The 26248-nt window shown below is 48.5% G+C and overlaps 1 protein-coding gene across 1 annotated transcript in view; it reads left to right on the top strand.

Moving 5' to 3' along the window:
* The first annotated feature begins 580 nt into the window (after nucleotides 1-580).
* The window catches only part of LOC145337246 (neural proliferation differentiation and control protein 1-like), a 36091-nt gene continuing 10423 nt past the window's right edge, over nucleotides 581-26248 (top strand). Inside the window, exons 1-4 of the mRNA XM_080182036.1 lie at nucleotides 581-665; nucleotides 11560-11703; nucleotides 21557-21667; nucleotides 24658-24837. Of these exons, the coding sequence (XP_080038162.1) occupies nucleotides 581-665; nucleotides 11560-11703; nucleotides 21557-21667; nucleotides 24658-24837 (520 nt within the window). The remainder of the gene's footprint in view (nucleotides 666-11559; nucleotides 11704-21556; nucleotides 21668-24657; nucleotides 24838-26248) is intronic.

Here is a 26248-nt window from a genome sequence, read left to right as displayed (position 1 = left end):
TGCCTCTTATTGTCCAACGATATGTAGGTTAGGTAGATTGGCCATGCTAAATTGTCCCTTAGTGTCCAAAGATGTACAGGTTAGTGTGGATTGGCCGTGCTAAATTGCCTCTTATTGTCCAAAGATGTGCAGGTGAGGTGGAATGGCCATGCTAAATTGTCCCTTAATGTCCAAGGATGTAAGGGGCGGTGGATTGACCAGGCTAAATTGCCTCTTGGGATTTGTCATGCTAAATTGTCCCCAAGTGTACAAAGATGTGTCAATTAGAGGGATTAGCTGTGCTAAATTGCCCCTTAATGTCTCTAAATGTGTGGGATTAGCAGAGTAAAGACATGGGGCAACAGGAAGAGGGCCTGGGTGGGATGCTCAGTGGGAGAATTGGGGCAGACTCGATGGGCTGAATGGCCTCTCCCGCACCAGTGATTCTCTCTCCAACACTAGGTGTTCACACGGTGAAATCACAAGTAGCGGGAATGCAACAAGCTCCAGCAGTGGGAAAGTCTCCTCCCATTTCAAAATCAACAGATTCCCCTCCCTCTCCTCTCCTGTCGCAGTCTGTGCTGTTCACCTCCAACTGGCCATGGATCCTGACAGAGGGAACCTGCGCTGGTGCGGGTTGTGTATCTGCCTCTTGCTGATAGCATTCCTGGGGCTTTCCGACTCAGGTAAGAACAGAGAGAGAGAGAGAGGAGATTGTGTTGGCTGGTTTGCAAATCTGCTTTAAATATAATCAAAAAACAACGCTGGGAATAAATGCAAACAGCGCTGGGTTTGTTATGCATACATATCTCCACTTGTTTAAACATTGATACAACAGATGCAGCTCCCTCTGGTTCCAGGACTTGTTACAATGCAGCTACAGGTTTGCAATGAAACAAAACCCTGCACCGCTGGCTTTACCCAGCAAAGCTTCCCACACGTTGCGTTCGGATTTGAAAAAATGATAATAAGAACTCATTTCGCTTTTAACTCTGGTTCTTTCAGGCTCTTAAAAGCTTCACTGAACTTCCCAGTGCAAACTATGTGCTGGTATTAATAATCCCAGGGCTGACTGCAGTGTCAGTATCCCATATCTCCTGTCCCTGGGTGGGAATGGGAAAGGGTCTCCTGTGTTAAGGGGGAGTTGGAAAATTAGCATTGCACTCTTTACCCCACCCCACCCCACCCCACCCCACCCCACTCACCCTCCTTTGGTTGTTCACATGTTTGCCTCAAAGAAGTCTTGTGGCAGAGTGCTGTTAGGGAGGGAGCTTCAGGGGTTTTTGACCAGTGACAGTGAAGGGAGGACTGATAGATTTCCAAGTCAGGATAGACACAGTAAGAAGTCTCCAGGTTGAAGGCCGACAGGTTTATTTGGAATCACGAGCTTTCAGAGCACTGCTCCTTCATCAGGGTGAGTGTGGACGTAGCCCAAACCATCCCATCACTCATCTGGTGAAGGGACAACACTCCGAAAGCTCTAAACAAACCTGTCGGACCTTAACCTACTGTCGTGAGACTTCTTACTGTGCCCACCCCAGTCCAATAATGTGGCGAAAAACTGCAGCAGGCGACGGTGCAGAGGGACCTGGGGGTCCTTGTGCATGAGTCGCAAAAACCCAGCTTGCAGGTGCAGCAGGTGGTCAGGAAAGCGAATGGGATGCTGGCCTTCATAGCGAGGGGGATTGAATATAAAAGTAGGGAGGTCTTGCTGCGGCTGTATAGGGCATTGGTGAGGCCGCAGCTGGAGTACTGTGTGCAGTTTTGGTCGCCGTACTTACGCAAGGATATTTTAGCCTTGGAGGGAGTGCAGAGGAGGTTTACTAGGCTGATGCCGGAGTTGAGGGGGTTGAGCTATGAGGAGAGGCTGAATAAACTAGGCTTGTACTCGTTAGAGTTTAGAAGAACAAGGGGAGATCTCATTGAGACATATAAGATGATGAATGGGATGGATAGGATAGAGGTGGAGAGACTCTTCCCGCTCAGAAAGGACAGTAGGACTAGGGGGCACAGCCTCAAGATAAAGGGGAGGCAGTTTAGAATGGAGTTGAGGAGGAACTTCTTCACTCAAAGGGTGGTGAATCTATGGAATTCTCTGCCCGTTGAAGTGGTGGAGGCTGCCTCGCTAAATATTTTTAAGATGCGGGTTGATGGGTTTTTGATAGGCAAGGGGATTAAGGGTTATGGGGAGAGGGCGGGAAAGTGGAACTGAGCCACGACAGATCAGCCATGATCTTGTTGAATGGCGGGGCAGGCTCGAAGGGCTAGATGGCCTACTCCTGCTCCTATTTCTTATGTTCTTATTATGTTCTTACCTCCACATCATTGGCAAGTCAGGGTGGTGAATGACTTGGAGAGGAACTCTCTCTCCCTAACAGCACTCTGGGTGTACCTACGTTATGGGAGCTGTGACAATTCGAGAAGGCAGCTCACCACCACCTTCCTGAGGGGCAGTGAGGGATGGGGAATGTTCCGGGTGGTGGGGGTGTTCCCCAGGTATCTGTTGCCCTTGTCCTTCTAGATGGTATTCATAGGTTTGGAAGGTGCTGCCTAAGGAGCCTCGGTGAGTCGCTGCGGTGCATCTTGTAGATGGTACACACTGCTGTCACTGTGTGTCGGGGGGTGGAGGGAGTGAGTGTTTATGGATGGAGTAGCAATTAAACGGGGCTGCTTTGTCCTGGATGGATTTATTATTGTCATGGGTATTGGGAGACAGTGAAAAGAATGTTTCTTGCGCACGATACAAACAAAACATACTGTTGATAGAATACACGGGGAAAAGAAAGGAGAAAGTGTAGAATGTAGTGTTAAAGTCATAACTAAAGTGTAGAGAAAGATCAATTTAACATAAGGTTGGCCCATTCAAAAGTCTGACGCAGCAGGGAAGAAGCTATTCTTGATTGGGTTGGTACAAGATCTCAAATATTTGTATCTTTTTCCCGACGGAAGAAGGTGGAAGAGAGAATGTCCGGAGTACATGCCATTCTTAATTATGCCGGCTGCCTTTCCCGAGGCAGCGTAAAGTGTAGACAGAGTCAATGGCTGGTTTGTGTGATGGATTGGGCTACGTTCATGACCCTTTGTAGTTTCTTGCGGTCTTGGACAGAGCAGGAGCCCAGACCAAGCTGTGATACAACCAGAAGGAATGCTTTCTATGATGTATCAGTAAAAGTTGAAGAGAATCATAGCGGACATGCCAAATTTCCTTAGTCTCCTGAAAAAGTAAAGACATGGGTGAGATTTCTTAACTATAGTGTCAGCTTGGAGGGATCAGGACATGTTGTCGGGTGTTACGCTTCTTGAGTGTTGTTGAAGCTGCGCTCATCCAGGCAGGTAGAGATTGTTCCATCACACTCCTGACTTGTGCCTTGTAGATAGTGGACAGGATTACCTTGGCCTGTGTCATGTATAGGGCCAGTATCCTGGCCCACTTGTTGAAAGAACTATCATCTGGGTAGCCTGGGAGAGCCAGGTTAACTCATGAGGAGAGATTGGAGGAACCAAACTTGTATTCTCTAGAATATGGGAAGTTGAGGTGCTTTGAGTGAGATTTTCTGTAGTATTTTCAAATGTGTTGATAGGATAGATGCAGCGGGACCTTTCTGACTGGCAGCGTAGTCTCAGACAATAAGATATAACCTCCGTATCTAAGCCAGGTTTAAGCAGAAGTACTGCTTCACGTGAAGGTTGGTTGATCTGTGGAACTCCCTCACTTAGAGTTTAAAACCTGGGATGGATAATGCCCTGTTAGCCAGGGATATTAAAAGGATCAGATTTGGACAGGCATATGCTCAGCTGTGTGGGCATATGCAGGGCAGCTGCAGTATAATGTGGATAAATGTGAGGTTATCCACTTTAGAAGATCATAGAACCCTACAGTGCAGAAAGAGGCCCTTCGGCCCATCGAGTCTGCACCGAACACAATCCCACCAGGCTCCACCCCCATATCCCTACGTATTATACCCACTAATCTCTCTAACCTACACATCCCTGGATACTAAGGGGCAATTTCTTAGCATAGCCAATCAACCTAACCCGCACATCTTTGGATTGTGGGAGGAAACCGGAGTACCCGGAGGAAACCCACGCAGAGACAAGGAGAATGTGCAAACTTTGGTCGCGATAATAGGCAGACAGATAATTATGAATGGATGTAACAGAGAGGCGGAGACCCAGTGAGACCTTGTTGTCCTCACGCATCAGTCACTGAAAGTAAGCAGGCAGTAAAGAAAGCAAAAGGTATGTTGGCCTTTATAGGGAGAGAGTTTGAGTATAGGGATGGGGATGTTTTGCTACAATTGTATGGGGCATTGGTGAGGCCTCACCTGGAGTATTGTGTGCAGTTACTTATCTGAGGAAGGATGTCCTTGCTGTAGAGGCGAAAGTTTACCGGGCTCATTCATGGGGTGGCAGGTCTGTCATATGAGGAGAGACTAAGTCAGTTAGGATTATATTTAGTGGAGTTTAGAAGAGTGAAAGCGGAATCTTATAGAAAGTTTAACAGGGTAGATTCAGAAAGAATGTTCCTGGTCTATTACTTACGTGGCGAAAAACTGCAGCAGGCGACGGTGCAGAGGGATCTGGGGGTCCTTGTGCATGAGTCGCAAAAACCCAGCTTGCAGGTGCAGCAGGTGGTCAGGAAGGCGAATGGGATGCTGGCCTTCATAGCGAGGGGGATTGAATATAAAAGTAGGGAGGTCTTGCTGCGGCTGTATAGGGCATTGGTGAGGCCGCAGCTGGAGTACTGTGTGCAGTTTTGGGCGCCGTACTTACGCAAGGATATTTTGGCCTTGGAGGGAGTGCAGAGGAGGTTTACTAGGCTGATACCGGAGTTGAGGGGGTTGAGCTATGAGGAGAGGCTGAATAAATTAGGCTTGTACTCGTTAGAGTTTAGAAGAATGAGGGGAGATCTCATTGAGACGTATAAGATGATGAATGGGATGGATAGGATAGAGGTGGAGAGACTCTTCCCGCTCAGAAAGGACAGTAGGACTAGGGGGCACAGCCTCAAGATAAAGGGGGTGCGTTTTAGAACAGAGTTGAGGAGGAACTTCTTCACTCAAAGGGTGGTGAATCTCTGGAATTCTCTGCCCGTTGAAGTGGTGGAGGCTGCCTCGCTAAATATTTTTAAGAAGCGGGTTGATGGGTTTTTGATAAGAGAGGGGATTAAGGGTTATGGGGAGAGGGCCGGAAAGTGGAACTGAGCCACGACAGATCAGCCATGATCTTATTGAATGGCGGGGCAGGCTCGAAGGGCTAGATGGCCTACTCCTGCTCCTATTTCTTATGTTCTTATGTGATGGGGGACTCCAGAACGTCATAGAATTGAGGTGAGGAGACATTTCTTCACCCAGATAATGATGAATTTTTCACTCCCACAGAAAGTCACTGAGGTCAAAACATTGTGTGATTTCAAGAAAAATAATTAGCTGTTGGGGCTAAAGGGATTAAGGGATATGGGGGGGGGGGGGGGGGAGGAGGGTTTAGGATATTGAATTTGATCATAAAATCCTACAGAAGGAGGCTATTCAGCTATTGAGTCAGCACCAACCCTGTAGCCTCATGTATTTACCCTGCTAGTCCCCCTGACAATAAGGGGCATTTTAGCATGGCCACTCAACCTGACCCACACGTCTTTAGACTGTGGGAGGAAACCGGAGCGTCCAGAGGAAGCCCACGCAGACACAGGGAGGACATGCATTCTCCACACAGACAGTGAGCCAAGGCTAGAATTGAACCCCGGCGCTGAGAGGCAGCAGCGCTAACCACCGAGCCACCACCATCAGCCAGGATGAAAATGAACGGCGGAGCAGATCTGAAGGGCTGAGTGGCCTAGTCCCACATCTAGTTTCTATGGATATGCGTTCCTGTGTAGGGCAGGTGGAAGGGGCTAGGATACAGATCAGCATTATCCCCCCCTGCAGAGGGGGACAGAGAGGTGAAGAGGTTTGTTTGCAAGTATACAGAGAAACTCAAGGGTCAAGTGACAAACAGACAGCCATCAACATTCCCATAGAATCCCAACACTGCACAAGATCCTCTGAAAGAGCTCCCTATCTAGATCCAATCTCCCATCATAACCCCGTAACCTTGTGCATTGATCATGGCCAATCCACCTAACCTAATCTTTGGACACAGAGGGGCAATTTCGTACAGCAAATCCTTCTAACCTACACATCTTTAAACACTAAGAGGCAATTTAGCACGGCCGATCCACCTAACCCACACATCTTTGGCTCACTAAGGGGCAATTCAGCATAGCCAATCCACCGCGGAAGGAAACCGGAGCACCCCGAGGAAACCCACGCAGAAACGGGGAGAGTGTGCAGGCTCCGCACAGTCAGCGACTCAAGGTCGGAATTGAATCCAGGCCCCTGGCGCTGTGGGGCAGCAGTGCTAACCACTGTGCTTGAAAGAATGTGGGGATTGTTGGGAGCGCACATTAGTTTAAAGGAGTTTGGCTTCAACATTTAGTGACTCGATGAGTCATCGTAAAAATAAAGCTCTATTTTTGTTCAGTAAATCTAAAAGATCTATTTTTCTTCCACTCTCGTCTCTGAGTCAGTGGTTTGTTGGTTCACGATTAAGAGCACAAGAGCAAGGAAGTTATTCTGAACTTTTATACAAGAGCGCAACTGGAATATTGTGTACAGTTCTGGGTGTCACACTACAGGAAGGATATGAACCCATTGGAGAGATTGCAGAAGAGGTTCCAGGGATGAGAAACTTCAGTTATGAGGAGAGTTTGGGACTATTCTCCCTGGAGAGAAGAAGGTTAAGAGGAGATTTGATGGAGGTGTTCAAAATCATGGAGGGCTGGACAGAGTGGAGAGGGAGAAACTGTTTCTACTCAAGAATGAGAATATTAATTTAAAGTGATTTGCAAAACATGCGATGTAAGAAAAAAAACCTTTTCACACAGTGAGCGGTCAGGATCTGGAATGTACTGTCTGAGAGTGTTGGTGGAGACAGATTCACACAGCGAGTGGTTAGGATCTGGAGTGTACTGTCTGAGAGTGTGGTGGAGACAGATTCACACAGCGAGTGGATAGGATCTGGAATGCGCTGTCTGAGAGTGTTGGTGGAGACAGATTCACACAGCGAGTGGTTAGGATCTGGAATGTACTGTCTGAGAGTGTGGTGGAGACAGATTCACACAGCGAGTGGTTAGGATCTGGAGTGTACTATCTGAGAGTGTGGTGGAGACAGATTCACACAGCGAGTGGTTAGGATCTGGAATGTACTGTCTGAGAGTGTGGTGGAGACAGATTCACACAGCGAGTGGTTAGGATCTGGAGTGTACTGTCTGAGAGTGTGGTGGAGACAGATTCACACAGCGAGTGGTTAGGATCTGGAGTGTACTGTCTGAGAGTGTGGTGGAGACAGATTCACACAGCGAGTGGTTAGGATCTGGAGTGTACTATCTGAGAGTGTGGTGGAGACAGATTCACACAGCGAGTGGTTAGGATCTGGAATGTACTGTCTGAGAGTGTGGTGGAGACAGATTCACACAGCGAGTGGTTAGGATCTGGAGTGTACTGTCTGAGAGTGTGGTGGAGACAGATTCACACAGCGAGTGGTTAGGATCTGGAATGTACTGTCTGAGAGTGTCGGTGGAGACAGATTCACACAGTGAGTGGTTAGGATCTGGAGTGTACTGTCTGAGAGTGTGGTGGAGACAGATTCACTTGAGGCATTCAGGAGGCATTGGATGATTATTTCAACAGAAACAATGAGCAGGGTGTATGGGGGAAAAGGCAGGGAGATGGCACTAAGTCATGATGGTCACCTGGAGAGCCTGTGCTGACACAATGGGCTGAATGGCCTCCTTCTGCCCTGGAACAATCCTATGAAATCCTACTTGGAAAACCTGAGCGCAGTGGAATGCTGAGGAAGTTCTATTGGGATGTGCTGTTGCAACTATACGGGGCCTTGGTGAGGCCACACCTAGAGTATTGAGTGCAGTTTTGGTCTCCTTTTTCTGAGGAAGGATGTTCTTGCTCTCGAGGGAGAGCAGCGAAGGTTTACCAGGCTGATTCCGGGGATGGCAGGACTGATGTATGAGGAGAGATTGACTAGGTTAACATTATATTCACTGGAGTTTAGAAGAGCGAGAGGGGATCTGATAGAAAGCTATACAATTCTCAAGGGACTGGACAGGACTGTTGGAGGAGAGGATGTTCCGATGGTGGGGGAGTCCAGAACCAGGGGTCACAGTCTGAGGATTCAGAGAAACCGTTTAGGGCAGAGATGAGGAGACATTTCTTCACCCGGAGAGTGGCAAACCTGTGAAATTGAGGCCAAAACATTTCGAGAGCAGTTAGGTAGAGCACTGGGGGAGAAGTGGATCAAAGGATCCGGGGGAAAGGGGGGGAAATCAGGCTGTTGCGTTGGATGAGCAGCCATGATCAAAATAAATGGTGCAGCAGGCTTGAAGGGCCAAACGGCCTGCTCCTATGTTCCTGTAACATCCGGGTTGGCGTGTTTTAAGATTGGAAAAGGGCCATCGATGACCGTGAAACTGTAAACTTGCAGCAAGAGGGAGAGATTTGAGCAGGAAAGGTGTTAGTCCATTGTGCAAACAATTCCCATGAAAAATTGAACAAGAACCGCGCGAGGTTTTTACATCAATTTGCCTCGCCCAAGAAAATCTGGATGGTTCTGGCAGATAAAGAAATGCAGCTGTTTCTAATAAACTGGTCTGAATGTTGGAGAGTTGGGGGGGTAGGGAAAGCAGAGAGGAAGAACTGTACACAATCTCTCACTGTCTCCGTCTCTCCTGTCTGCCCGTCTCTCCTGTCTATCCCTAAGAAAAAATTCTTAGGGATAGGATGTATGAGCATTTGGAGCGTTGCGATCTGATTAGGGATACGCAACATGGCTTTGTTAGAGGGAGGTCTTGCCTTACGAATCTGGTGGAACTCTTCAAGGAGGTGACAAAAACGGTTGACGATGGGCGAGCCGTTGATGTCATCTATATGGATTTCAGTAAGGCGTTTGACAAAGTCCCTCACGGTAGGCTGGTAGAAAAGGTTAAGGCACATGGGATACAAGGACAGGTAGCTAGGTGGGTCGAAAGCTGGCTGGGAAATAGGAGACAGAGAGTAGTTGTCGAGGGGACCTTTTCTGGCTGGAGGCCAGTCACCAGTGGTGTGCCGCAGGGCTCAGTACTGGGACCTCTCCTCTTTGTGGTATATATAAACGACTTGGAAGAGGGCGTCCGTGGTGTGATCAGCAAATTTGCGGATGACACCAAGATGGTAGGATTAGCAGATACTGAGGAGGAATGTCAGGTGACGCAGCAGGATATAGATAGGTTGGTATACTGGGCAGATAGATGGCAGATGGAATTTAATCCTGACAAATGCAAGGTGATGCATTTTGGAAGGAATAATGCAGGGAGGAGTTACGTGATAAAAGGTAGACCGATTTAAGAGTATAGAGGTACAGAGGGACCTGGGAGTGCAGGTGCACAACTCTCTGAAGGTGTCGACACAGGTAGAGAAGGTTGTGAAGAAAGCTTATGGAATGCTAGCCTTTATAGGAAGGGGTATAGAGTATAAGAGCTGCCGTCTAATGCTTCAGTTGTACAGAACGTTGGTTAGACTGCATTTGGAGTACTGCGTCCAGTTCTGGTCACCTTACTACCGGAAGGACATGGAGACCCTGGAGAGGGTGCAGAGGAGGTTTACCAGGATGTTGCCTGGCATGGAAGGACTGAGTTACGAGGAAAGGTTGGAGAAACTGGGGCTCTTCTCCTTAGAAAGACGGCGATTAAGGGGTGATATGGTAGAGGTATATAAAATACTGAAGGGAATAGATAGAGTCAACAGTGGTAGGCTTTTCCCTAGATTGGGGACAATTACGAGGGGTCACGATCTAAGGGTGAAGGGGGAGAAGTATAATTTGGATATGATAGGAAGGTTTTTCACGCAGAGAGTCGTGGGGGTATGGAACGCGCTACCGAGTAGGGTGGTGGAGGCAGGCACGTTGGACTTGTTTAAGGTTTACTTAGACAGACACATGAGCGAAGCAAGGATGGAGGGTTATAGTAGAGGGTATTAAATAGGGTCAGAGCCTCGGGACAACACCAGAAATGTAGTTTTATGTGTTAACGTATTGTCTTTTTATTCCACAGGTGGCGGTCCACCTTGTTGTCAAACGAGGGGCATGCACACGGTGGGTCGTGCGTGGGCTGCTCTTGGAGGTTCCGGGAGTGGCCTAGTACTTCGTGTCGGTGTGTGTGCTTAATCCTGGACCAGTAGACGGGCGCCGCAACAGCTCAGTGACTAGCACTGCTAGCTGTGCAGATACATGGATTTGGGCCTGTGTCTGTGGGAGTTTGCGCATTCTCCCCGTGGTTGCGTGGGTTTCCTCCGGGCGCTCCGGTTTCCTCCCACACCCCAAAGATGTGCTCTTAAGCTGATGGGTGTAACAAATGGACACTATTCTCCCCTGAATCTGGCTACATTAGGGGTTCCGCTCACACACACACACAGGGCGGGGTAGGTGTGGGATGATGCGGCGGCGCGGGCTCGTTGGGTCGAAGGGCCTGTTCCCCGTGCTGGGATGTTCTTTGTTTGTTCTTTGTCTCTCCTGTCTGCCCACTCTATCTCCGTCTCTGCCCTGCGCTCTCTCTAGCTCTCTCTCTGCCCTCTTTCTGTGTGTGTCTCTCTCTCTCCTGCCACCCTGTCTCCCCCACCTCTCTCTCTCCACCCTATCTCTGTCTCTCTCTCTCTCTCTCTGCCCTGACTCATTCTTCCTCTCTCTCCTTCCCTCTCTCCCCACCCTCCCACATTCAGCCAGTAATCCAGATATTTACGCAGAGAAACTACTGATTTGAGTGGAACCTGCGTCATTCTCCCTGGCCTGCATCTATCACCATGGTTACGGTGATGGACTCAGGGGCCATCCGGTTTTCGATTTGAGTCTCTATCCTTTCACCGTTACGTGTTATTGAGAAAACTGGGCGAGCTGCAAGGCAGTCAGTGTAGCCCGCTAACTGGAAGGAACTTCTTAAAGCCTGAGGTGTGAGTGTGCCACGGTGCGCCATCTACAAAGGCATCTACCAGGGGCCCGGGTTCGATTCCCGGCCACGGGTCACTGTCTGTGTGGAGTTTGCACATTCTCCCCATGTCTGCGTGGGTTTCCTCCGGGTGCTCCGGTTTCCTCCAAAGGTGTGCAGGTTAGGTGGATTGGCTGTGCAAAATTGCCCCTTAGTGTCGAAAGGTATTTGGGTTGGGGGATTAGTGGGGTAAATGAATGGGGTAGGAGTCGATGCAGGCTCGATGGGCCGAATGATCTCCTCCTGCTCCATAGGGATTGTATGATGGAAATGGGTGGACTTTGTGAATATTAACCATGATCTTATTCAATGGCAGAGCGAGGGCTGAATGGCCTCCTGCTATTCCTAGAGTTTTATGGTCTGAGGATTGGATGAGGATGTGATAGGCGCTATGTAAATAAACGCGAGCTCTCTCTCTCTCTCTCTTTCACAGTTTGGAATTCGCTTCCACATTGGCCAAGCACCACTTGCTCCTTGCATCCAGCTTTCCCTGATATCTTCTGTCTTGCCCGCAGCTTCCCTGTGCCCCAGACGTCTGGACTGTGCCCTTCGCCGTCGCCACCCCTGCCCGCCAGGGTCACACGACTGCGGCCTCTGTCTCCCCCATTACCAAGAGGAGCACGACAGGAAATGTGTGCTCGCAGGACGCCAGAGGCAGGGTGAGTGGAGACTACCTTACCTAAATTACCCAGTGGTTACCTAACCTGTACATCTTTGGACACTAAGGGACAATTTAGCATGGCCAATCCACCCTAACCTACACATCTTTGGATACTAAGGGACAATTTAGCATGGCCAATCCACCCTAACCTGCACATCTTTGGACACTAAGGGGCAATTTAGCATGGCCAATCCACCCTAACCTGCACATCTTTGGATACTAAGGGACAATTTAGCATGGCCAATCCACCCTAACCTGCACATCTTTGGACACTAAGGGGCAATTTAGCATGGCCAATCCACCCTAACCTACACATCTTTGGACACTAAGGGGCAATTTAGCATGGCCAATCCACCCTAACCTGCACATCTTTGGACACTAAGGGACAATTTAGCATGGCCAATCCACCCTAACCTGCACATCTTTGGACACTAAGGGGCAATTTAGCATGGCCAATCCACCCTAACCTGCACATCTTTGGACACTAAGGGGCAATTTAGCATGGCCAATCCACCCTAACCTGCACATCTTTGGACACTAAGGGGCAATTTAGCATGGCCAATCCACCTAACCTACACATCTTTGGACACTAAGGGGCAATTTAGAATGGCCAATCCACCCTAACCTACACATCTTTGGACACTAAGGAGCAATTTAGCACGGCCAATCCACCCTAACCTACACATCTTTGGATACTAAGGGACAATTTAGCATGGCCAATCCACCCTAACCTACACATCTTTGGATACTAAGGGACAATTTAGCATGGCCAATCCACCCTAACCTACACATCTTTGGATACTAAGGGACAATTTAGCATGGCCAATCCACCCTAACCTACACATCTTTGGATACTAAGGGACAATTTAGCATGGCCAATCCACCCTAACCTACACATCTTTGGATACTAAGGGACAATTTAGCATGGCCAATCCACCCTAACCTACACATCTTTGGACACTAAGGAGCAATTTAGCACGGCCAATCCACCCTAACCTACACATCTTTGGATACTAAGGGACAATTTAGCATGGCCAATCCACCCTAACCTACACATCTTTGGATACTAAGGGACAATTTAGCATGGCCAATCCACCCTAACCTACACATCTTTGGATACTAAGGGACAATCTAGCATGGCCAATCCACCCTAACCTACACATCTTTAGACACTAAGGGGCAATCTAGCATGGCCAATCCACCCTAACCTGTACATTTTTGGACGCTAAGGGGCAATCTAGCATGGTCAATACACCTAACCTGCACCCAGACCATTGGATGAAACTGGAGCACCCGGAGGAAACCCACCCAAACACGGGGAGAACGTGCAGACACCGCACAGACAGTGACCCGAGGCTGGAATGGAACCGGGGACTCTGGCGCTGTGAGGCAGCAGCACTAACCACTGTGCCATCCTTAGTATTTAATTTCGGTACATCTACACTATTTACACTTGCCATTTGAACAAAATTAATAATTAACGGTTCAGCTATTAATACAGGGAGAAGCTGGTTCCATTGTTAGGACTTTCACTGAGCTGAGGGGTGAAGTTGGCGACAGTAACCCTGGAACCAATATTTGTAAAAATCTGAGTTCAAATCCCACTACAGCCGCTGGAAAGCTTTTAATGCGGTTCGGGAATAAATCTGGAAAATAATGATCATCGCACAAAATAGTTTAAAAAAAAAATGACATGGGTCTGAAATGATTAGCAAGAGAAGTAGATGAGGACGTGGTTTACACACAGCAAGATCCCACAGACAGCGATGAGGTAACAGCCAAGAGCAGAAGTAGGGATGCTCGCTCATAACTGCACCGTTCACAGCGCCTCAGATACTGAAGGAGTTTGTGTCCAAACGCAGGAGGATCTGAACAATATCCAAGCTTGGGCTGACAAGTAGCAAGTGACAATCGTGCCACACAAGTACCAGACAATGACCGTCTCCAGCAAGAGAGAATCTAACCATCACCCCTTGACATCCAATGGCATAACCATCACTGAACTCCCCCACTATCAACATCCTGGGGGTTACCATTGACCAGAAATCGACATGGACCCAGCCATATCAATACTGTGGCTCCCAGAGCAGACCAGAGGCTGGGAATCCTGCGGAGAGTAACTCATCTCCTGATTCCCCCAAAACCTGTCCACCGTCTACAAGGACACAAGTCAGGAGTGTGATGGAATACTCTCCACTTGCCCTGGATGAGTGCAGCTCCAGCAACACTCGAAGTTCAACACCATCCAGGACAAAGCAGCCCCGCTCGATTGCTACCCCATCCACAAACACTCACTCCCTCCACCACCCACGCAGCCCTGTGTACCATCTACAAGAGGCCCCGCAGCGACTCACCAAGCCTCCTTAGGCAGCGCCTTCCAAACCCACTACCATCTAGAAGGACGAGGGCAGCAGATACCTGGAGGTTCCCCTCCGAGTCACTCACCATCCCGACTTGGAAATATATCGGCCGCTCCTTCACTGGGGTCAACATCCTGGGGCTCCCTCCCTAACAGCGCTGTGGGTGTACCTACACCTCAGGGACTGCAGCGGGTTTAAGAAGGCGACTCACCCACCACCTTCTCAAGGGGCAGTTAGGGATGGGTAATGAATGCTGGGCCTGGCCAATGATGTCCACGTCCTATAAAACAAATTTTTAAAAACCGGATCATCTGCCTTTTTTGTAATGTTGATTTAAGGGATAAATATTGACCCACAATACAATGGGAGAAGGATATTCCCTAGTCAATCGAAATGTTGCCATGGAAACCTTACATCCTCCAGAGAGGGATTAATTCAACATCTCAGCAGATGGAAGACTCCATCCATCAGGCCTGGGTGGGCTCGGGAAGGCAGAGTATGGGGGTCTCGGACCCCTAATATGTGGAACGCACTCCCCCCACCACACCAGCGAAATCCCAGGTTGCCAGCAGCTCCTGAAGGATAGACAGCATTTGACACTCCTGTAATTACAGATAGCGAAAGAACCCTGTACAACAATGTGAGCTTATTATACGTGATGTGGATGTGCCGGCGTTGGACTGGGGTAAACACAGTAAAAAGTCTGACAACACCAGGTTTTAGTCCAACCGATTTATTTGATAGTAAACTCACAAGCTTTCGAGGTTTCCCTCTTCGTCAGGCGAATGGAGAGTTCTGGCCTCAGCAGGTTAGGTGTAAAAATTCGCATTCTAATCAGTAATCTCTAAACTGTCTGTGCTTTATATGCTCTGTCTGAGGCCAGAACTCTCCATTCACCTGATGAAGAGGGAAACCTCGAAAGCTTGTGCGTTTACTATCAAATAAATCGGTTGGACTAAAACCTGGTGTTGTCAGACTTTTTACTGAGCTTATTATACCCCAGAGATAACCAGCACGCACCAACACAGACACCCCTTCTCACTATCAGCAGCAAACGCAGTGTCTGACACACTGTCCCACCCAGTCCCAGAGCGGGGGAAAGGACAGTGTCTGACCCACTGTCCCACCCAGTCCCAGAGAGGGGGGGAAAGGACAGTGTCTGACCCACTGTCCCACCCAGTCCCAGAGAGGGGGGGAAAGGACAGTGTCTGACCCACTGTCCCACCCAGTCCCAGAGGGAGGGAAAGGACAGTGTCTGACCCACTGTCCCACCCAGTCCCAGAGAGGGGGGAAAGGACAGTGTCTGACCCACTGTCCCACCCAGTCCCAGAGTGGGGGAAAGGACAGTGCATTTTAAATAATGTATAAGGAGTGGGTCAGGCTGTCAGTAAGTACAGTTTCTGAGCTCTGGACTACAGGAATTGCTAAACGAGTCTCCTGGATCAAAAGGAAACTCATTAAAACGTTGTGTTTTCTAACACTCCTGTTTACATAAGCCAAGGTCATTCTGTCACTTTGTAATCAGGCAGAACGAAGCTTGGAGTAGATAAAGTGGGGAAACAGCCTGCTGGAGGTCTGGCTGTTCCCCCAGTGCTGTTCCAGAGTCTCCGGAATGAAGATCCTTCTCTCCCTCTCGCTGCTCGCCACGGTGTCCAGCGTACCCGTGAGGTTTCATTCTGGTGAGTCCAGTGCTCTCAATCTCTGCTTAAATCGTGAAAAAGCTGAGGCTGGCCTTGAGTGCGATGCCTCCCACAGTCAAACAACCGCTGGCAGGTAAGTTTCTCCAGGTGGGCTCTTTCACTTGCCTGCCAAGACTCTGTGTGGAAGAGAGCCGCTGCCAAAGCTTGGGATGTTTGCTAGATCTGAGGCGCCATATAAAAGCACCTTGATGTGTGTGGCCGAGTGTGTTTGCAGTGACTCAAACCCATCTGCCTCCATGTCAGAGACTCACCATTTCAATACTGATGTCCTTCAGCTCGTTGTTAAAACCTTTTTCTCTCTGGATTTCCACTACATTATCCATGTCTTCCTTTGTGAAGCAAAATACAAATTTAATTCCTCAACCACTTCCTTATTCCCCGTTATGAATTCTCCCGAAAACATTTGTTTTTATCAATCTTTTTTCTCTTTACAAACCTACAGAAACTTGTCAGTTATGTTCTCCGCTAGCTTACTTTCGTACGCTACTTTTTCCTGCTTAATCAGTCATTTGTTAAATTTTAAACTGCTCCCAATCCTCAAGCCTGTTGCTTTCTCTTGCCAATTTGTCTGCTTCTTCCTTGAATCCGATACTATCTCTAATTTCCCTTGTAAGCCAGGGTTTGGCCACAATTCCCTGACCACTCCTGCGCCAAACAGGAACACACAACTTCTGGAGTTCACCTATTTGTTCTTTAAATGCCAGCCACTGCCTGTCCACTGTCTGTCCTTTTCAGTAATGCTTCCCAGTCCATTGTGGCCAATTCATGCCTCTCACCATCATAGTTCCCTTTTACTGAGATTCCAGACCCTGGTCTCAGAATCAACATATCACTATCCACCTTAACGAACAATTCTATCACATTATGGTCACTCATCGCCAAGGATTCTCTCACAACTAGGTCGCCAACTCATTGCACCACACCCAGTCCAAGATTGCCTCTCCCTTGTTGGTTCCTCAATGTATTGCTCCAGAAAATCCATCTGCTCTCCAGAAATTCCTCCTCTATTGTACTGTGATTAGTTTAACTCTCCCAATCTATATAGAACATAGAACACTACAGCACAAACAGGCCCTTCGGCCCACAAGTTGTGCCGATCACATCTATACCTATCAAGCCGTAGAACTATCTGTAACTCCCAATCCCATTAAATCCCATATACTCATCCAGAAGTCTTTTAAAAGACACCAGCGAGTTCGCCTCCACCACCACTGACGGCAGCCGATTCCACTCACTCACCACCCTCTGAGTGAAAAACTTACCCCTAACATCTCCTCTGTACTTGCTTCCCAGCACCTTAAACCTGTGTCCTCTCATAGCGACCATTCAGCTCTAAGAATCCTCTCTATCTATACCTCTCAACATTTTATAAACCTCTATCAGGTCACCTCTCAACCTTCATCTCTCCAGGGAGAAAAGACCGAGCTCCCTCAACCTATCTTCATAAGGCATGCCTCCCAATCCAGGCAACATCCTTGTAAATCTCCTCTGCACCCTCTCAAGAGCCTCCACATCCTTCCTGTAGTGAGGTGACCAGAACTGCGCACAGTACTCCAAGTGGGGTCTGACAAGGGTCTTATAAAGTTGCAGCATTACCTCCCGATTCCTAAACTCAATCCCTTGATATATAAGAACATAAGAACATAAGAAATAGGAGCAGGAGTAGGCCATCCAGCCCTTCGAGCCTGCCCCGCCATTCAATAAGATCATGGCTGATCTGTCGCTGCTCAGTTCCACTTTCCCGCCCTCTCCCCATAACCCTTAATCCCCTCTCCTATCAAAAACCCATCAACCCGCGTCTTAAAAATATTTAGCGAGGCAGCCTCCACCACTTCAACGGGCAGAGAATTCCAGAGATTCACCACCCTTTGAGTGAAGAAGTTCCTCCTCAACTCCGTTCTAAACCGCCCCCCTTTTATCTTGAGGCTGTGCCCCTTAGTCCTATTGTCTTTTTTGAGCGGGAAGAGTCTTTCCACCTCTATCCTATCCATCCCATTCATCATCTTATACGTCTCAATGAGATCTCCTCTCATTCTTCTAAACTCCAACGAGTACAAGCCCAGTTTATTCAGCCTCTCCTCATAGCTCAACCCCCTCAACTCCGGTATCAGCCTAGTAAACCTCCTCTGCACTCCCTCCAAGGCCAAAATATCTTTGCGCAGGTGCGGCGCCCAAAAATGCACACAGTACTCCAGTTGCGGCCTCACCAATGCCCTATACAGCTGCAGCAAGACCTCCCTACTTTTATATTCAATCCCCTTCGCTATGAAGGCCAGCATCCCATTCGCCTTCCTGACCACCTGCTGCACCTGCAAGCTGGGTTTTTGCGACTCATGCACAAGGACCCCGAGGTCCCTCTGCACCGTCGCCTGCTGCAGTTTTTCGCCTCGTAAGTAATAGTCCTTCCTACCATTTTTCCTACCAAAGTGGACCACCTCACACTTGCCAACATTAAATTCCATTTGCCATTTCCTGGCCCATTCGCCCAGCCTATCTAGATCCTTCTGCAGACTCTCCACACCCTCCGCACAATTTGCCGTTCCCCCAATCTTGGTGTCATCAGCAAATTTCGACACTCTACACTCGGTTCCCTCCTCCAGATCATCTATATAAATGGTAAATAGCTGAGGCCCCAGCACCGACCCCTGGGGCACTCCACTAGTCACCATCCGCCAATCCGAATAGCACCCGTTGACCCCCACTCTCTGTCTCCTATTTGACAACCAATCCTCTATCCACGCTAACACCCTACCCCCAACTCCATGTCCGCTGACCTTCTGCAATAACCTCTTGTGAGGTACTTTGTCAAACGCTTTCTGAAAATCTAGAAAGACCACATCCACCGGCTCTCCTCTATCCACCGCCCTAGACACATCCTCATAGAACTCCAGTAAATTTGTCAGACACGACTTCCCTTTAATGAAACCGTGCTGCGTCTGCCCTATCAAGCAATTCCCTTCAAGATGCCTCGCAATTTCCTCCTTAATGACAGATTCTAACATTTTAGCTACCACAGACGTTAAACTAACCGGCCTATAATTCCCCGCCTTTTGCCTGGCACCCTTCTTAAACAACGGCGTAACATTAGCCGTTTTCCAATCATCCGGCACTTCCCCGGAATCCAGCGACGTTTGGAAAATAACCACCAAGGCATCCACTATCACCTCCTATATATACAGATTAAAGTCACCCATAATCACAGATGTTCCTTTAACATCTCTGATTTCCTGTCTAATGCTATTCCTTACATTACCACTACAGTTTGGTGGTGTATAAAACTCTCCTACAAATGTTTTTTTGCTCCTTGGTGTTTTTTAACTCGACCTGTACACATTCCATATCATTTCTGCTAATACCTTTCCTATGTTCTATAAGAAGGTTAAGAGGTGACCTTATTGAGGCACACAAGATGATCAGAGGATTAGATAGGGTGGACAGTGAGAGCCTTTTTCTTCGGACGGTGATGGCTAACACGAGGGGACATAGCTAGGACACAGGCCGGAAGCTGGTCCCAGCTCGTCTCTTGCTAATTCCCGGGAATCCCAGCTCTCAAATTGTTCTCGGATCCGCCTCTTCCCGCTTCTGCGGGTGCTCAGGTTAAATTTGAGGGGTGGTCATTGTAGGACAGAGGTAGGTTCTTTACTCAGAGGGTAGTCAGGGTGTGGAATGCCCTGCCTGCAGCAGTTGTGGACTCGCCAACTTTAAGGGCGTTCGAATGGTCAGTGGATAGACATGTGGATAACATTGGAATAGTTTAGGTTAGAGGGTCATTAGATTGGTTCCACTGGTTGGCGCAACATCGAGGGCCAAAGGGCCTGTACTGCACTGGAATGTTCTATGTTCAATATCATCTCTGATAAACAATGCAACTCCACCATTTTTTCCTTTCTGTCCTTCCTAAACATTGAACAGCCCTCAATATTTAGTTCCCATCCTGGTCACCTTGGAGCCATGTCTCCGTAATGCCAACTATATCCGTTACATCTATCTGCGCAACTAATTCATCCATATTTTTTTGAATGCTCTCAGCATTCAGGTACAAAACCTTAAGGTTAGTCCTTTTAACATTGCTTGTCTTGTTCCTAATATATTTTTCCTGTGGGGGATTCAGTGATGATAATGCCATTGAACGTCAAGGGGCGATGGTTAGATCCTCCCTTGTTGGATTTGGTCATTGCTTGGCGCTGGGGTGGTGCCAATGTTACTTTGCCACCTGTCAGCCCCAACCTGGATACTCTCCAGGTCTTGCTGCATTTGGACACGGACTGTTAGTAACGGTGATGAAACAGCTAGATGGCCATGTTCCTGCTGATGGTCCTGAAATCGATGGGCCGAATGGTCTACTTCTGCTCTGGCATCTTATGGTCTCTTATGCCCCGCAGGGGGAGGAAATCCACCACCCTTACCCAGTCTGAATAAAATGAACCCTTCAGTAAACTCCCTTCCCCCCCCCCCACCAAAGTCTGGAATCCATTGCTCTAGGACACAGGCCGGAAGCTGATCCCAGCTCATCTCCTAATTCCCGGGAATCCCGGCTCTCAAATTGCTCTTGGATCCGCTTCTGCGGGCGACCCTCCGGAAATGTGTTTGATTTTATTGGAAAGCGGATCCGGGTTGTCTGGAACCTTGGTTCACCATGGTAGGCTTCTGCACAAAATGCAGATGTATGGGATTGGGGGTGATCTAGGGAACTGGATTAGGAATTGGCTAGCGGATAGGAGACAGAGGGTAGTGGTTGACGGTAAATATTCATCATGGAGTTCGGTTACGAGTGGTGTGCCTCAGGGATCTGTGTTGGGGCCACTGCTGTTTGTGATTTTTATTAATGATCTGGATGAGGGTATAGTTGGGTGGATCAGTAAATTTGCTGATGACACCAAAGTCGGAGGTGTGGTAGATAGTGAGGAAGGGTGTCATAGTTTGCAGGAAGACTTAGACAGGTTGCAGAGCTGGGCCGAGAGGTGGCGGATGGAGTTTAATGCAGAGAAATGTGAGGTAATTCACTTTGGTAGGAATAACAGATGTGTTGAGTATAGGGCTAACGGGAAGACTTTGAATAGAGTGGAGGAGCAGAGGGATCTAGGTGTATGTGTACATAGATCCCTGAAAGTTGGGAATCAAGTAGATAAGGTTGTTAAGAAGGCATACAGTGTCTTGGCGTTTATTGGTAGGGGGATTGAATTTAGGAGTCGTAGCGTTATGTTGCAACTGTACACAACTCTGGTGCGGCCGCACTTGGAGTACTGTGTGCAGTTCTGGTCCCCACATTACAGGAAGGATGTGGAGGCTTTGGAGAGGGTGCAGAGGAGGTTTACCAGGATGTTGCCTGGTATGGAGGGGAGATCCTATGAGGAGAGGCTGAGGGATTTGGGGTTGTTTTCGCTGGAAAGAAGGCGGCTAAGAGGGGATCTTATTGAAACATATAAGATGATTAGAGGTTTAGATAGGGTGGATAGTGATAGCCTTTTTCCTCTGATGGAAAAATCTAGCACGAGGGGGCATGGCTTTAAACTAAGGGGGGGTAGTTATAGGACAGATGTCAGGGGTAGGTTCTTTACCCAGAGGGTGGTGAGGGATTGGAATGCCCTGCCTGCTGCAGTTGTAAATGCGCCTAGTTTGGGGGCGTTTAAGAGATCTCTGGATAGGTTTATGGACGAAAAGGGATTGGTTTAGATTAGTGGGTCATTGTTGTTTTTTTTTAACTGGTCGGCGCAACATCGTGGGCCGAAGGGCCTGTTCTGCGCTGTAATGTTCTATGTTCTATGTTTTTCTTTTTCTTCCCTTCCTGCAGGGGGGATCCCAAATGCGGACGGACCGGACAATGCCGTTGGCCTAATCCACTCGCTGCTATCCCATTGGGAGCAGTTCGCACCAGTGACGGTGACAGAGTCCGCGAGGAATGGTAGGATCCCTTCAGTAATTCGCAATGTGGGGATTAAGCCCCTGGACCCCGTGGCTCCATCCAGCAAGGCACTACCCTGAGACCAAGGAGATCCAACACTCAGTCCCGGTTCTGTGCTGAATGAGTTTCTCCTGGCCTCAGTGCCCCTGCTTAGGCAGAGGGTAAAAATCAGGAGTTATGGGGATAAGGCAGGAGTTGGAGTTAAGGATTATCACTCAGAACAGTCATGATCTCGTTGAATGGCAGAGCAGACTTGATGGGCTGAATGGCCTACTTCTACTCCTATATCTTATTGTCTCCTTCAGCATTGAAAAACACCCCATTCACTGGAGCAACAGTCAAACCTAAATTTAACACTAAGCGCCATAATTTATCATTTTTACACGTATCGGTGTGCAATGAAAGTATTGTTTCTTGCAAAGCATACCATTCATAGAGTACATATGGGAGAAGGAAAGGAGAGGGTACAGGATGTAGTGTTACTGTCATCGCTGGGGTGCAGAGAAAGGTCAACTTAATATGTATTTTTAAAGTTTATTTATTAGTGCCTTGAGTAGGCTTATGTTAACACCGCAATGAAGTTATAGCAAGATTCCCTGAGTCACTCCGGCATTTGTTCAAGTCAATGCACTCAACCCACACATCTTTCAGATTGTGGGATAAAGCCCACTCAGACACGGTGAGAATGTGTAGACTATATAGACAGTGACCCAAGCCAGGAATTGAACCCGGGACCCTGGCGATGTGAGGCAGCAGTGCTAGCCACTGTGCCAGTAGGCCTATTCAAAAGTCTGGTGCAGCAGGGAAGAAGCTGTTCTCGAGTCGGTTGGTATCTCAGACTCTTGTATCATTTTCCCGACAGAAGAAGGCGGAAGAGAGAATGTCCGGGGAGCGTGGGGTCCTCGATTATGCTGGCTGTTTTTCCGAGGCAGTGGGAAATGTAGGTGGGAGGCTGGTTTGCGTGATGGAATGGACTACATTCACATAATGGGCGGCACGGTAGCACAGTGGTTAGCACTGCTGCTTCACAGCTCCAGGGTCCTGGGTTCGATTCCCGGCTCGGGTCACTGTCTGTGTGGAGTTTGTACATTCTCCTCGTGTCTGCGTGGGTTTCCTCCGGGTGCTCCAGTTTCCTCCCACAGTCCGAAGATGTGTGGGTTAGGTTGATTGGCCAGGCTAAGGAAATTGCCCCTTAGTGTCCAGGGATGCATAGGTTAGAGGGATTAGTGGGTATAATGTGTAGGGATATGGGGGTAGGGCCTGGATGGGATTGTGTTTGGTGCAGGCTCGATGGGCCGAAGGGCCTCTTTCTGCACTGTAGGGTTCTATAATAAGGAGACATTTGGCCTGAAATGACTTGGTCAAGGGGCTGGCGTTAGAAAGGGAGAGGTTAGGCCAAGCGAACTAAAAACACAATTGCCAATGGCTCCTATCCGCCCCCTCGGATTGAGTCAAAGATCCCGAGGCACCGTGTGGATGATGAGATGTGGAGTTTACCAAGAGTTGCCACGGCAAACATTCACCCTTCCTGCAACATCGCTAAAAATACCCTGGAAAGGAAGTGGCATAGTGGTCTTGTCACTGGCCTAGAAATCCAGAGACTCAGGGAGGTGGGGTTCGAACCCCATCCTCGGCAGACAGTGAAATCTCAATTCAATAAAAATCTGGAATCAAAAGCCTAACGGTGACCATGAGTCGATTGTCATTAAAAACTCATCTGGTTTACTAATGTCCCTTTTAGGGAAGGAAATAGAAGGAGGCCTTCGAGCCTGCCCAACCGTTCATTTTGATCGTAACTGATCATCAAATTCAATATCCTGATTTCTCCCCCCCATTTTCCTCGATCCCTTTAGCCCCAAGATCTACATCTAATTTCTTCTTGAAATCACACAATGTTTTGGCCTCAGCTACTTCCTGTGGGAGTGAATCCCACACATTCCCCACCCTCTGGGTGAAGAAATCTCTCCTCACCTCTGTCCTAGAAGGTTTACCCCTTATCCTCAAACTCTGACCCCTAGTTCTGGACTCCCCCCACCATGGGGATCATTCTTTCTGAATCTACCCTGTCTAACCCTGTTAGAATTTTATAAGTTTCTGTGAGATCCCCTCTCACTCTTCTAAACTCCAGTGAATATAAGCTTAACCGACTTAAGTCTCTCCTCATATGACATCCGAGGAATCAGCTTGGTAAACCTTTGTTGTACTGCGTCTATAGCAAAGACATCCTTCCCCAGATAAGGAGACCAAAACTGCACACAAAACTCCAGGTGTGGCCTCACCTACACCCTGTACAATTGCATCAAAACATCCTTATCCCTATACTCCCACTATTAAAATACTTGCTCAGGCCAATGGGTACTCCTGACCCACAGAAATGTGGGTGACTCTTAACTGCCCTCTGAAATAGCCGCGCAAGACTGTTCAAGGGGCAGTTAGGGATGGACAAGCTTATGAGGAGAGATTAAATAGGGTTAGCTTATGAGGAGAGATTGAATAGACTGGGTCTGTACTCGTTGGAGTTTAGAAGGATGAGGGGGGATCTTGTAGAGACGTACAAGATAATGAAGGGGATGGATAGGGTTGAGGTAGAGAGATTCTTCCCGCTTAGAAAGGACAGCAGGACTAGAGGGCACAGCCTCAAGATAAGATTGTGGGGGGAGCAGTTTAGATCGGAGTTGAGGAGGAACTTCTTCACTCAAAGGGTGGTGAATCTCTGGAATTCTCTGCCCGTTGAAGTGGTGGAGGCTGCCTCGCTAAATATATTTAAGTCACGGGTAGATAGGTTTCTGATAGACAAGGGAATTAAGGGGAGAAAGCGGGAAAGTGGAACTGATCCACTTCAGATCAGCCATGATCTTGTTGAATGGCGGGGCAGGCTCGAAGGGCTAGATGGCCGACTCCTGCTCCTATTTCTTATACACAGGCCCAGCGACACCCACGTCCCCCGAATGACTCGAGCAGTAAATAAAGTTTTATTGTTATTCTTACAGAAGCTGTCAGCGAAACACACCTTGTCCCCTCCTATGTCAACGGTAACAAAGCCAACCGTAGCGTTTCACTGCCTTCCCACAGCACGGCGATACCGGGGAGCAGCGCGCAGCCCACCGCAGAGAGTCACGGCAGAGGACCCAAGAGGTCTTCACGGTTACTGAATGACGTGGTCTCGCTCAGTAAGTGGCAAGAGTTCCACCTGCATTGCTGGCGAAGCTTCTCACCTTGCTGTGTCAGTCCATAGACATAGATACAAAAAAAATCTTTATTAAATATAGTTAACCCATAAATGTCTACAAGAAACACCCAGGGTTGGGCTATACTCCTCGTAAAGCTGGCTTGGTAGGCAGCAGAACCAGCCCCTCTGGTTCATTTTTGCGAAGGTGATTCTCTCTGGCCATTTCTCGAATCCAGTCTTTGCTCCCAAGGTGTCCGGAACGCCTGTATTATCCTCATGTGGCCTCGTGCTTTCCCCACCTGCCCTTGGCCTTCAGCCAGTGGGATCTCAGTGCCCAGTGGTCTGGTCGATGATCTGTTGACAGCAGACTTGAGCCCACCCTGGGTGTCTCAGAGTCCAGTACCTATCCCGTAACCCCACGTGTTTACTCTGCTAGTACCCCTGGCACTAAGGGACAATTTAGCACGGCCAATCCACCTAACACCTTTGGACTGTGGGAGGAAACCGGAGCACCCGGAGGAAACCCACGCAGACACGGGGAGAATGTGCAAACTCCACACAGACAGTGACCCGAGCCGGGAATCGAACCCAGGACCCTGCAGCTGTGGGGCAGCAGTGCTAACCACTGTGCTACCGTGCCGCCCAAGTCAAATAGGAGTGTTAATCTCTTGATGGGTTATTAATAGAGCTGACCCAGACACGCCTGTCTGAATTCTGTGTATTCCAGCTTTGCCCAGGCCTGATTCTCTGCAGGCTGTTTCCTGAAGCTCCCTCCTGCGTAACTTAAACTGCCCAATTCTTCCATTTCAAACGTCCGATTTTTATTTTGGGCGCGGCACCGCTCACTCAACAGGACAGATGCAAGATTGCCAAATTTCAAAGGAAGCAACTTAAGTGGATGAGTCGGCCTCACAATTTGGCTGATTCAGGCTTGCTCGAAGCTTCCTATATTCAGATGTGAACGAACGAAGAGGAAGCCATTTGGCCCCTTGAGCCTGTCCGCCTCAGGCGAAAGGAACAGGTCCGGGGCGCTGTGTATCTTTAATTAAAAAGCACGTGGGACAGTATTCCCGCGTCCTCCATGGCGACGCCTGGACCAATCGGACTCGCAGATTAACCAGCCCCTGCTTATCTTCTTGCCCCCCTTCTGAGATTTGATATTCTGCAAATGTGTCCTGATGAGTGCGAGACGGAAAGCTTTGACAGCTTTGTCAGTACTGGGAAGGAAGATCGAGGTCCAGATTGGAGGACTGGTGGGGGGGAAAAAGGCGTGAATTTATTCACACTAAAAAAAAACAAAATGATGGCGAACTGGAGCGATGAACAAGTTAGACAGCTAACTATCTGATTGTTTCCTTATGAATAACAATGATCTGATTCTGATTGAAGGAGCTTATAACTAGCACTGCAAT

The sequence above is a fragment of the Carcharhinus amblyrhynchos genome, unplaced genomic scaffold (assembly GCF_965287045.1).
Source record: "Carcharhinus amblyrhynchos unplaced genomic scaffold, sCarAmb.v2.hapA scaffold_45, whole genome shotgun sequence".
Classification (NCBI taxonomy): Eukaryota; Metazoa; Chordata; class Chondrichthyes; order Carcharhiniformes; family Carcharhinidae; genus Carcharhinus; species Carcharhinus amblyrhynchos.
Note: the sequence above shows the minus strand (reverse complement) of the source record. Positions and strands in the feature narration are given on the sequence as shown.